The sequence below is a fragment of the Esox lucius genome, chromosome 2 (assembly GCF_011004845.1).
Source record: "Esox lucius isolate fEsoLuc1 chromosome 2, fEsoLuc1.pri, whole genome shotgun sequence".
NCBI classification, from domain to species: Eukaryota; Metazoa; Chordata; class Actinopteri; order Esociformes; family Esocidae; genus Esox; species Esox lucius.
This window is the reverse complement of record NC_047570.1, coordinates 12,343,478-12,356,878: the sequence shown is the minus strand read 5'-3', so window position 1 is coordinate 12,356,878 and position 13,401 is coordinate 12,343,478. Positions and strand designations below refer to the sequence as shown.

General features: G+C 37.7%; 1 protein-coding gene across 1 annotated transcript; it reads right to left on the bottom strand.

Moving 5' to 3' along the window:
* Positions 1 to 7,315: 7,315 nt before the first annotated feature.
* On the bottom strand, positions 7,316 to 11,647 carry sult5a1 (sulfotransferase family 5A, member 1). Its single transcript, XM_010904842.3, has 6 exons — positions 11,475 to 11,647; positions 10,954 to 11,162; positions 10,131 to 10,257; positions 9,961 to 10,052; positions 8,780 to 8,960; positions 7,316 to 8,629 (listed from the first exon to the last, which is right to left on the bottom strand). The coding sequence occupies exons 1-6, from the start codon at positions 11,611 to 11,613 to the stop codon at positions 8,505 to 8,507; spliced, it is 873 nt and encodes a 290-aa protein (XP_010903144.1). The 5' UTR covers positions 11,614 to 11,647; the 3' UTR covers positions 7,316 to 8,504.
* Positions 11,648 to 13,401: the final 1,754 nt, after the last annotated feature.

The window sequence follows — 13,401 nt, the reverse complement described above, 5'->3', positions numbered from 1 at the left end:
CTGATGCAAAGCATTGTTAAGATATATTAACCACACCAGCCTGACTGTTATTTTGAGTGTTAACAATACATTATTTTGCCGACAGTCAAGACGAGCGAGACAGTCAGTGTGAGAGCGAAGTCATTTCGCTCAATTCGAAAAAACGAGGCACCTTACAACATTCAGGTATCATGACTGTGGATAAACTGCTCGGTTTGCGGAGTGGTGCCACTGTTAGAACAAATACGCTTGCTGTTTATCCACTGTTTATACGTAGTTGTGTGCTTAACATGGTCTAGATTAGCAATGGTTATTATCATAAACAGGCACAGATCACGTCTTGTTTATATTTTGCTGTAAGACGCTACCCACGGCAGGAAGTTAGCTGACCAGGCTAGTAAAAAGAGCAACTACTTGCTTAACGTTACCCCCGAATCAGCCCTTCGCTTGTTATAACTTAAAAAGGACCGGTTCGTGGCTAATTAAGTCATGTCTATTTAGCCAGAAAGTTTAGCTAGCTATCTCTATGACAGTTAACGTAAATATGGCTAACGTTAGCATCGTAAACTAATGTTAAAATCTTACCTTGAAATGGCGACCGGGATCTCTTCTTATATTATGAATCCATTCACGGCAAAATACAGGATCTTTTGGGAAACGATGGAATGTTTGACTTGTATAGGATTTCTTTCTCTTTGAAGATGTACATTTGGGAACACAACAATGCGGCGGCATTGTAGGTAAAGTTATGACAGATTGGCAGGCCAACGTTACTTCCGTACCCCGCAGCCTCGTTTTGGTTTAAAAGAAGTGACGTGGGTGAATAAGGCGAATAGACTAACAGATCCACTTTACTGAATTAGTCTGTATGGTAATCTGTATCACTGTATTCTATTGTACTGTACACTAAGTTAATACTGCAATGTGCTATACAGTGGTGTCCAAACTTGTGAGACAAATGTTGTTGGATCATACATACTTTTCAACATTATTTATTTTACTGTGTCCCTTGTTACAATGTAGATTGTTCGACTGTGACAAGCAACCCTAACATCAATCAATCACATTCATTTTATAGTTATTTTTCCATTCTCACACAGCATTTCATCAGATTATCCAGTGCGTGGTACAGCAAGCATTTAATTGTTTTTGCCTTTCACAATTACTTATAAATGCAAGGAGGGATTTTCCACTCTGACAAAGGCAACAAAAAAGCACATAAATACACGGAACCCTGCAATTGATAAGCGTGTTGCTCTCTCATACACTCTTGACACCTGGTGCACCTGTCTCAGTATATTAATATTTGGAGCAAACAAGCATGGTCTGTTACCCAAGTGTAGTTTTAATGATTGTGATGATAATGTTCTTATTAATAAGAAATATATCTGACAGTATTTACAATATTCATTCATATTAACACTGTAAATATTGAGAAGCTATTTTAAAACAACACATTTGTGATGTAAATTCAGATGATAATAATAATACATTTTATTATTAAATAAAAATGTTTTGTTGTAATATGGCTAGGGTTGGTTTGTCATCATGTAAAACTGGGTAACCTAACAGTTTGAAAACTGTTGCATTAAAGGACACATTAATCTTGAAATTATTTCACAGCCCCCCCACCCCATAAGGTAGGCTTGGCAAATATTTTTTATCCAGATACCTCAGAAAATGAAACAAAGCCAGACAGCTGTGTACACATCGGCGTCCTCTCCACAATGTCATAGTGATTGAGAAAGAATGGTCAGAGATTTCCTGTTAGACATTTATTTGTCAGTTCACCAACATGAAAGGCATTCTGGATAAAGCTATAGCCACAGTTTTCCTGTCCATCACTAATCCCAGGAGTTCACGGGAAAGTGTTTTAGACCCACTAACACTAATATCAGAAGAACACATAAGACAATTGAGGAGGAAAACTAGAACACAGGACATTTATGTCAGTCTTGTAATCAAACTTCAGTCCAGCCTGACCACACTATTATCTTCCATAAAGTAAAAAGCACCTCACCATGTTTTAGGCATACATGACAAATGTGACTAGCATATCTCTTCCCTTCTCACATGTCGAACCCAACTAGCAAATAGAGAGAATGTGCGACAGGCAGAATAATGGGGGAAATAAGGAGCCCTTTGAGGACAGTGAAAGTAAATACGGTGTATAAAGAACTAAGCATCAATGACAGCATGCAGTCTTTTGTAATAGTTGTCTATGAGGCCCTGAATTCTTGCAGGTGGTATAGCTGTCCATTCGTGTTGGCAAAACGCCTCCAGGTCATGCAAAGTCTTGGGTCATCTTACATGAACCGCACGTTTGTGATCTCCCCAAAGTGGCTCAATGATATTAAGGTCAGGAGACTGTGATGGCCACTCTAGAACCATCACCTTTTTCTGCTGTAGCCCCCCCCACCCAAAAACATCAGTGAGCCACTAACATGCTTCACAGTGGGGATGGTATTCTGTTCACTACAAGCCTTGTTGACACCTCTCCAAACATAGTGCTTATGATTGAGAACATAAAGCTTTATTTTGGTCTCGTCACTCCAAATTACAGTTTGCCAGAAGCTGTGAGGCGTGTCAAGGTGTTATTGTAACCAGGGTTTTTTGTGGCTTTGGCGCAGTAAAGGCTTCTTTCTGGCAACTCGACTGTGCAGCTCATTTTTGTTCAAGTATCGTCGTATTGTGCTCCTTGAAACAACCACATTGTCTTTTTCAAGAGCAGCCTGTATTTCTCCTGACCTGTGAGTTACCTGTGGGTTTTTCTTTGTATCCTGAACAATTACTCTGGCAGTTTTGGCTGAAATCTTTCTTGGTCTACCTGACCTTGGCTTGGTATCAAGAGATCCCCAAAATGTCCACTTTTTAAAAAGTGATTGAACAGTACTGACTGGCATTTGCAAGGCTTTGGATATCTTTTTATATCCCTTTTCATCTTTATAAAGTTCCATTACTGTGTTACACAGGTCTTTTGACATTTATTTTCTGCTCCCAATGGCTCAGTATCTAGTCTGCTCAGTGCATCCACGTGAGAACTAACAAACCCATTGACAATTTATACACCGACACTAATTGCAATTTAAAAAGACACAGGTGTGGGAAATTCACCTTAATTGCCATTTTCACCTGTGTGTGTCACCTTGTGTGTCTGTAACAAGGCCAAACTTTCAAGGGTATGTAAACTTTTGATCAGGGCCATTTGGGCTATTTCTGTTATCATTATGATTTATAAGGATCCAAACAACTATGTGATAATAAATTGCTTCTTATGATCACTATCCTTGTTTAATTTGTACGTATTGTTTAAGCTTTACATACCAAATATTGTCATTGATGTGATGTGATGGCAACAGCTTTCCACCAAAGACGCTGTGTCACATGTGACGTCCTGACAACACTATTGGATTATTGTCTGCATGGTTGTTTATCAAATCCACATCACACTGTTAGTCCTCTTGCTTCATATGCGACTTATGTTTGCTGGCTCTTTTTTTTATGGGGTGCAAAGTTCTCCTTATACGACTGGTGGAGAAAAGACATTTGCTGCTGATGCTGAAAGAAATTCAAGAGAAAACAGTTTAGAAAAGCTTAGGCTTACCCAATTTACTGTTGACATGACAAATTAATGCCTCACTTTTTTAATAGCTGGTCATAATCACACACACATACACACACCTGGGTGAATGACAGGTCAGTTCGGTAGCAAATTATAAAACTTAGTGACTTGCTCGCTTTCATGTAGACAGTGTAAACATAGCAATAGCTGGTCATAATCTCCCACATACACACACATACACACGCACACCAAGGAGATCTATCCATCTCCATGGATTCATAGTGATAGATAGATGACAAATTCTGAATGTCTACCTAGGAATTGGTAATAATGTATCTGTTTTTCATCTATCTATCTCTATAGATTCGTAAAGATAGATAGAAAGATGACATATTCCTATACAAATTGAATTGGATTTGCATCAAAATTGGATATATGAATCCATAGAAATAAATGACCAATTAATAGAGGAAGATAGAATTCTATCAGAATAATACCAATAGTAAACAATCTATCTTTATGAATTGATAATATATCTCTATGGATTCATAAAGATAGATTACTTCTTCAAATACAAATTATGTATCTCTATGAATTGGTCATCTCTATAGATGTACAGAGATAGATCAATTACTAATTCCCAATTCCTTGAGGTACAGAGGTTGCTATCCAAATAAGTAATCAATCAATTTTAATTAACTTGTCATCTTTCTATCCCTGTGAACTGGTCAAATTAATTCATAGAGAAATATAGATAGACATCTATGTAACTGTATGTTATAGTCATTTATGTATGTGTGTGAGTCCATAGAGATATGTTATCAATTTAAGTGAGAAAGATAGACTTTTATCAGAATCTCTATGAAGTAATCTCTATGAATTCATAAAGGTAGATCAATGACTTATACCAATATTTAAAAACAATAGTAGATGGTCTCTATGAATTGATCATTATCTATCTCTATAAATTCATAGAGCTAGATAGATGACCAAGTAATGATGAATGATTTTTATGAGAATAAGTCATATGTCAATTTATGGAATACATAGAGTTTGATTGATGACTAATTCCAATCGTAATCAATCAATCTCTGTGAATTGATCATCCATCCATTTCTCTACAAAAAAAATAAGTCTTCTATCCACCTCTATGAATTCATAGAGCTAGACAGATGGCCAATTCATAGGGAGATATACACTCACCTAAAGGATTATTAGGAACACCTGTTCAATTTCTCATTAATGCAATTATCTAATCAACCAATCACATGGCCGTTGCTTCAATGCATTTAGGGGTGTGGTCCTGGTCAAGACAATCTCCTGAACTCCAAACTGAATGTCAGAATGGGAAAGAAAGGTGATTTAAGCAATTTTGATCGTGGCATGGTTGTTGGTGCCAGACGGGCCGGTCTGAGTATTTCACAATCTGCTCAGTTACTGGGATTTTCACGCACAACCATTTTTAGGGTTTACAAAGAATGGTGTGGAAAGGGAAAAACATCCAGTATGCGGCAGTCCTGTGGGCGAAAAGGCTTTGTTGATGCTAGAGGTCAGAGAAGAATGGGCCGACTGATTGAAGCTGATAGAAGAGCAACTTTGACTCAAATAACCACTCGTTACAACCGAGGTATGCAGCCAAGCATTTGTGAAGCCACAACACGCACAAACCTTGAGGCGGATGGGCTACAACAGCAGAAGACCCCGCCGGGTACCACTCATCTCCACTACAAATAGGAAAAAGAGGCTACAATTTGCACGAGCTCACCAAAATTGGACAGTTGAAGACTGGAAGAATGTTGCCTGGTCTGATGAGTCTCGATTTCTGATGAGACATTCAGATGGTAGAGTCAGAATTTGGCGTAAACAGAATGAGAACATGGATCCATCATGCCTTGTTACCATTGTGCAGGCTGGTGGTGGTGGTGTAATGGTGTGGGAGATGTTTTCTTGGCACACTTTAGGCCCCTTAGTGCCAATTGGGCATCGTTTAAATGCCATGGCCTACCTGAGCATTGTTTCTGACCATATCTATCCCTTTATGACCACCATGTACCCATCCTCTGATGGCTACTTCCAGCAGGATAATGCACCATGTCACAAAGCTTGAATCATTTCAAATTGGTTTCTTGAACATGACAATGATTGTACTGAAATGGCCCCCACAGTCACAAGATCTCAACCCAATAGAGCATCTTTGGGATGTGGTGGAGGTGGTGGAGCTTCGTGCCCTGGATGTGCATCCCACAAATCTCCATCAACTGCAAGATGCTATCCGATCAATATGGGCCAGCATTTCTAAAGAATGCTTTCAGCACCTTGTTGAATCAATGCCACGTAGATTTAAGGCAGTTCTGAAGGCGAAAGGGGGTCAAACACAGTATTAGAATGGTGTTCCTAATAATCCTTTAGGTGAGTGTACATGTTAATGCTTTCAGATAGTAATGTGTATGTCCCCAACAGTGTAGCAATATCAAATGGTCTCATGTGAACAATTTATCTGGATTTATTATTAGGATTTCCTAATAGTTCCTGCATTTGACCAATACGTTTATCTGACAGTTCAACAAGACTTATTTTCCGAAAGCATTTAAGACATTTTCAAACATGATTTTCTTTTTTGTATAAACATTATGACTCTGGTTGAAGGATTAGATCTTGGTTTGCCACATGCATAGATTTTTAGTTTGCCACATGCATAAAACTCTCCATGTTGTATGAGAAGCCAGAGACATTCGTTAAATCAGTACATTTTGTATTGGTAAAGCATCCCAGATCAGCAGATGTAATGTTGCTTTTGCCCTGATTCATTTTAATTGTTAAGCCCCTGTTTATAGGAGTTTTGTTTGGCTCCACATTTCCTGGGAGGCTCCAGTCAAAGAAAATTCCTCCACTCCCAACAACCCATAAACACCAGCACCTGAAGTTGACTAAAAGTCATTAGACATTTGATTAGAACCAGGTACAATGGTCAGATTTCTTTGTTCTGGCAAGGCATCCAAATAGTTAGTTGGAAGTATAGGTGACGTCTAATTGCCCTAATAGTGGATATACGAATTTCTTGTATCATTTAATTTATGATTTCTTTGACCATCCTTGATAGGTGAGCAAGGGTGTTTGGCTTAAGTGTAGCTCAGTGAAACAAGAAGTCATGCATGTCCACTTAAGGCTTATTAAATTATATTACATTTAGTTCACACAAATTCCTAAGGGTGCATATAATCTTGACACGTTCTTGAGAAAAATATTTCTTCATTAAGAATAAGTTGTTTCTTTGACCAATTTTATCTCAATCAAATGTGAGATTTTCCTTTGGAGTTGATAAACAACTTTACGATTCTTACATTTTCCCCAGTGGAAAACTATAATTGTGGAGGTCACAATGTCATGTTATATTTTGGTCTGCTGCTCTGAGAGCAGCTGTGGGCTGCAGCAGGTCACTACAGTGGAATCTCTCTGGCAATACAACCACCTGTGGTTCACCCTTCAGGTTGAAAATGTGTGATGCCACTCTCTTGGAAGCCAGGTGCAGCTATTTCAGCTTGGATCCCTTCCCTTAATAAATAGCAAACGATCAAAGAAACAATCCAGCATGAATGGACCTTCTAAAGTACCACGCCTTGCTGTGGGCAAATCAAGCAGCTCGGGTATGAGAGCTCCAATAAAGATTGATGTCATTAGTTGTAGAAGTGCCACTCATTGGGGTGACCCCCTACCTAACAATAATAATTAGGTCACACATAAAAAAAAATCTAAAATCATAATATTATGTTTAGATATAACATTTTACTGTAAGGCCCATTTATAATATACATCCACAAAATAACACAAATCTGTAGGACAGTCCAAGCATAATTGTTTTAGGCAGCATGAAGGATTAAGAGATTACATATATTTGAATACTAAATTACTAAACGCAAGACATGTTGGGTATAATTCCTCCAGATATCTCCACCCTTAAATATTAGCAAATTTCATGCAAATGAATGACAAAGATTCACGGCAATACAATATGCCCATGCAGGCATGTATACAAAAATAAATACACAAATATCTTGCTAATTTCAATGTCCTTTTGTCCAAGGGTTCCTGAGCTTCATACTTAACATGTTTTCCATTTGACGGTTAACTGACTCTAACATTCAATTGTGTTGGAAAGACAGCTCTGGTGTCCGATTGAGATCAAATTTCAAGTATTTAAATTACAGGAAAGTATGCATTATTATATTATAAAACATCTATAATATATCTGCAGTAATATTGGAATGTGTTTCACACTATTTATTTACCATAAATTAATTTGGGTACACACAAATGCAAAATAGGTTTTTACTCGTCAAATGGAAAAACTGCACTCATTCTCCCCTGATGTCAATTTAATCACCTCTCCTCAAATAAACTGCAGCATTGGAAATACAAAATCCCTCATTGGCTGACATTCAGTTTACCAAATTTCTGTTCAAGAGAGAAAACACGCTCTGAAAATTAGCCCCTTTTTGTTTTTATAGCTTTTGTAAGTTTGTCAACCAAAAGTGAAAATGAGTATAGTGAGCGCACTATAAGAGGATTGTTGGTTCAAATGCAAACTGTAATTGCTGTAGTTCAGCAACTTCCACAAGGTAAATAATAGATACCTCCTTCAAGTTAGCATTGAGCATTGAGTGAGGTTTTAATAACAAGGCCTAATACAATAGTAAGATTCAAATAATAAGCATAATTTCTGGACACATTTTTTGAAAAAGGCAAAACAGAATAAATATTGTATATATCAATGTATACTTTTTTACTCCTTAAATCAGGTAGCAATAGAAATGGATTTAGTCAAACTTTATTAAATATGTTGATTAATATTTTGATCCCAATTTATGTTAACTAAGTGAACACCATAAAAACAAATGGCAAAGTTTGTTTAAATACGTATTTCAAAAATATGTAACAGAAGTTCTGTCCATCTTTACTCCCCCCATCAGGAGTTGGGAGGACACTCATACAGGAAAGTCAAGGGGCAGTTCTGCATGAGAGAGTTGTAGACATTGTCAAAGCGACCGATCTGCTCCTCTGTGAAGGTATTTCTCCAGTCACCAATTTTACCTGCAAACAAAACAAGACATTACAATGGTTAGCTTCTTTACACACCAATATATTAGAGCAGGGGAGGCCTTTGAAACCCTCTTTTTGACCGTGATTGACACATGAAACTCAGTATGGTGCGAGGTAAACTCCTGTTCATTAGAACCTCACCTTTCCTCATGAAGTGACCTTTGCTGTGGTCCATGATCTCATTTGGGATCAGAGTGTAGTTCACCATTGTGTTGTCTCTCATGCTGCTGAAGCTACAGTGCCTGACGGACCGGGTTAAATCTTTTTCCACCAGGGGACACTCCAGGAAAGAGCTGATCCTCTCCATACAGCCTTGCAAGTCCTGAGGGAAGTCAATGCTCCAACAAATATGGACACTGGACAGAGAGGGTTGTTTTTACAAAAGGCTAATTTGATCATCTACAAGTATTTGATACACTGCCGATATTGCAGGTTTTCCCACTTACAAAGTATGTAGAAGTCTGTCATTTTTATAATGGGTACTCCTCAACTGTGAATGACGGAATGTAAAACATATATCCAGAAAATCAAATTGTATGATAAGTGGGAGATTTTTAAGTGGGAGAAGGTCAATAAAATGCAAATCAATTATTTAAAAATCATACAATGTAATTTTCTGGATTTTTGTTTTAGATTCCGTCTCTCACAGTTGAAGTGTACCTATGACTAAAATTACAGACCTCTACATGCTTTGTAATTAGGAAAACCTGCTAAATCGGCAGTGTATCAAATACTTGTTCTCCCCACTGTGTGTCTATCTAAATTTGTGGTTAACTAAGAAACCAAACACTTAGTATGCTTGATAAAGTGAATATCTACAATGCAAGCAATATTTCTTTCAGTAATATTTTGTGTTTTTAGGGTTAACACTGCCTTGCTCTGAGACAAAATGAAAGATTTGTCACCTTATCAGCTCAAGGATTAAATCAAGGAAATATTAGCCCAGCCTGCCAGCCTCACTCTGATCACCCTGTGCATCTGTTCTGAAGAATCAGGCATAATTTCACTTAAAATACCATCTCACACAAGTGGAAATCTAATGTTTGAGTCACATTTTCATGTTTCTGATTTAGGTCTGAAGGCTATACTATTCCTGCTATTAACACTTTGTCTTAAAATCATGAGACTAACACAACTGTGGTGATACAGATGTTGTTTTATGATGTCCTTATAAGGAAATGTCTTCCATAATGTCAGGGGTAAAACAAACTGCTATGACGAAGGACCTCATGGACTTCAGCTTTACTATAAAGAAATGGAATGGTATAATTGTTGATGTTTTAATGACAACAATAAAAGCAATAACAGATCTTTACTCTTACCAGCCATATCTCTTCATAAGAGATATAGAAGAAATTGACTCTTGCTTGACTGGTCCAGCCTTTCACATGATCAAACCAAGACCCATAATTCACTGCAAAAATGTAAAGTATGAGATATGACTGTCAATAAGAGGAACTGTTAAAGATACCCATCATTGCAGTCAACTCACCTTTACCCTCCAGAAATTGATCCAGAAACTCATCAAATGAGTTGGGCTCTGGGAGAAAATTGGCCATTTTATGGAAGTAGTAATATGACACAGCTACATCTTTGGGGTTTCTTGTGACATAGATGACCTAAGAGATGGGGTTTGAGAAAGTCTCAGAGCTTTCATATAATTAATGTAATATATATATATATATATATATATATATATATATATATATATATATATATATATATATATATATATATATATATATATATATATATATATCACGACAGGTGTGAGAAAAATAGGTGCTGTTAAATATTAAAGAGGAAGTTCACCCATATTTACATGTTGTACATTTCCCCCTTTCTCTACTTATATTTGTTTTGTATTTTGTTGGATTAAATAGAAAATTGGTTGTTACTGGCAACTGACTACAATGCAATACATAGTTTGCACAACGTAATTCACAGAACATCTAAATCTCTTTCTGGATGTCTCTGCAAGGTCCAAGTTGTATCTTTTTGCTGTTGGTTAACAACATCATTCAACCCAAAATGTTTGTTTAGAGGTAAATATATAAAATGTATGCGCAGACATCCAGAACAATGTTGTGGTGTCATATGAATGGATTTCAAATGTTTCAGAGGGTTTATAATATGATTATTTTTGCAATACAACGTAACATAGAAAATATCTGGGTTTAGAAAAAATGTCTGGGTTTTGAAAAAATAATCTCTTATCCTTAACAATCTCATCATGTAGCCTAGGGTAGCCTACTGGCACTGTATTTGGGCACAGTTGTCATGAGACCAGGTTCCCAAGACAGCCCACATCCTACCTTAGCCTTGGAGTCCTGGAGGGCATTGGCCAGGAGGTGGTAGGGCAGGTGAGTGGTGATGACTCTGTGGCCTTGAGAAGCACCCAGCACCTCTGGACTGTAATACTGTTCCAGCCAGGGGGCTCGGGTCCAGTTGGGAACAGTTTTGGAAAGATGTGGGTCTCCACCGTTTTTCACAAAAGTGACAATCTCTTGCATCCACGTAGTCCCTGTATCCAATGATCGGAGTGGTTAAGATGGCGGGGAGAAGAGAAGAGCAAGAGAGCTGTGCACCTAATACTGTGTCAGGCGTGAGCCAGGCATTGTGAACACAATTATTCAATGACAAGTGAAATAGATAACAGAAGCATTCTCATCAAGAAACAGAAACAATGATGTTAATGCATTGGCAGTCTGCTTCTACTGCAAAGTGTGTGAAGATGAATAGGTATTTATCCCGTTGCTAATGTTGCTGCCTGTGTAACGTGTTGTGACATGGAGTAGAGGTGTGACAGAAATGTCTTTCCCTGTCCTGTTCTCACCTGATTTGGGGTAGGTGGCGATGACAGTGTCCGTGTCCTGGAATGGGAAGTGAATGGCGTAGTTCAGGGAGTCCTGGGTGTGCAAGTGTCCAGGGAATGAGATGTTGTGGAAGGTCTCCATCACATCCAGCCTGGCCATGTCTGTCTGTATGAGAAGAGAAGTGTGAGGACATTTGACTTGCTGCTCAGCTTAAGTAACTATCAGAAACAGGAACTATAAAAAGGACCCATGGGAATTAATTAAGTGGGTGTAGCTGTATAATCTTTTTAGAAGCAGCTAATATAATAACAATGCTTCATCTTTTAATAGAATTAGTAGCCATGTATTACTTGGATGTTTTCCTCATGCATAAATTATATAAATTATATTATCAATAATGCTTTGTTAGAATTGTATTCTGTGTATCAGAACCTTCTTAACTGCTATCTGAAATCCAGAGTAATAAACAAATGGACTGTTAGACTAGGCCATGATTGTTGCAAAGTGAAATTAACAGTAATGCCAGAATAGGGAGAAGACCATGGTCATTATGTAATCAGCCACATCCCAGAAATCTGCCAGTCACTAACACAGAATCAAAAAAGACCGGGCAACATATGATAAAGCTAATGGGAATACAAAACTGGGTTTTAAAAGTAAAAACTCTGATTGTGTGCAGACTTTCTAGTTTCTGTACTGTACAGGGAACACAAATCAAAGGGAATGGCGTTGATGAGACAATGAGATATTTTCATGACAGTTCTAAACTGTAGGAACACCTGTTTTTACAGTGACATTTGGAAAGAACCTTAGCTTCCCAGTAGGAGCCAAAAACACATCAAGGAACAGGTAAGTGGACATGAACCATGGCAAATCTGAACATGAAAAATTACTGAACAAACTGTCTTTCTGAAAGTAGAGTTTTACTGCAACTCTGTGACTGTATAAATGGGGTCCTTGAATAAATCAACTAATTAATCATTTATTCAGTCATTTTCAGCAGCATTCAACATGCACCCTAACTCTTGAATGTACTAAAATCGGATTTACCATTTATGATAACATTTCAGACATGAATGAACAAATGATTGTATTGGACTAGCAATTATTTTGTAAAAACTAACAGTTTTAGATCAGGGTGTTTTGAAGGAATAATCAGATCTACAAAAGAGATGTTGTCTAGATGCATTACATAATATCTGTCTGACTGGAGACAATGGCTGCCCCACAGAAACCAATTTTTTTTTAAATGTTGATCAATTTCCTTCCTGTATACTTCCATGTAGCATTTATTAGGCAATTGAGCTTGTCAATGTAACAGCAAAATAAGAACATTTTGTTGGGTGTCTTGCCAAAAATGAGATCAAGGTCTATAATTGTATAATTTCTTACTGTATTAGGCATATGGAAATAATATATGTATTACTTTGATATGCCGCAGTTAATCTTGTAAAAGTAAAACGAGAGCTTACATTAAAAACTTTAATACTGTTGCAAAATAGTTTGTATTTCAACGTAGAAACAAAAATTACATCACCTCTAAAATCATTTGATGGAATTGACTTTTAACGGATGCTAAATTGCTTAAGTAGTTCCCTTCCGGAGTAATTGCAAGGCGATACTCACAGAAAACTCTGAAATAGTTTTTTTTTTCCAAGACCTTAATCCATGGGATAAGTTTCACGTGTCCCTTTAAACGCCAGCTATGTGATGGGCCTTTTTAGTAATAGATTTGTCCAGTTGAGGGTTGTTTATGTATGTTGGGGGGAGTGGGGGGGTGGTGGGGTAATAGATTTGACCAGTTGATAGTTGTGTGCAGGGCCAGCCCAAGCCTTTTGGGGGCCCAAAACAAAATTTTATTTGGGGGCCCCCTCTTCCGTATTGGTCCGGGGCCACTAGCGGACTGGGGTCCCTTATAGGTCTGGAGCCCTAAGCGACCGCCTATGT

Coding starts and splice junctions, on each gene's coding strand:
- sult5a1 (XM_010904842.3), bottom strand. CDS start 11,613: ATGGCCAGGCTGGATGTGATGGAGACCTTCCACAACATCTCATTCCCT. Junction 11,163..11,474: donor CGCCACCTACCCCAAATCAG/GTGAGAACAGGA, acceptor CATTGGATACAG/GGACTACGTGGATGCAAGAG. Junction 10,258..10,953: donor TCCAGGACTCCAAGGCTAAG/GTAGGATGTGGG, acceptor CCCATCTCTTAG/GTCATCTATGTCACAAGAAA.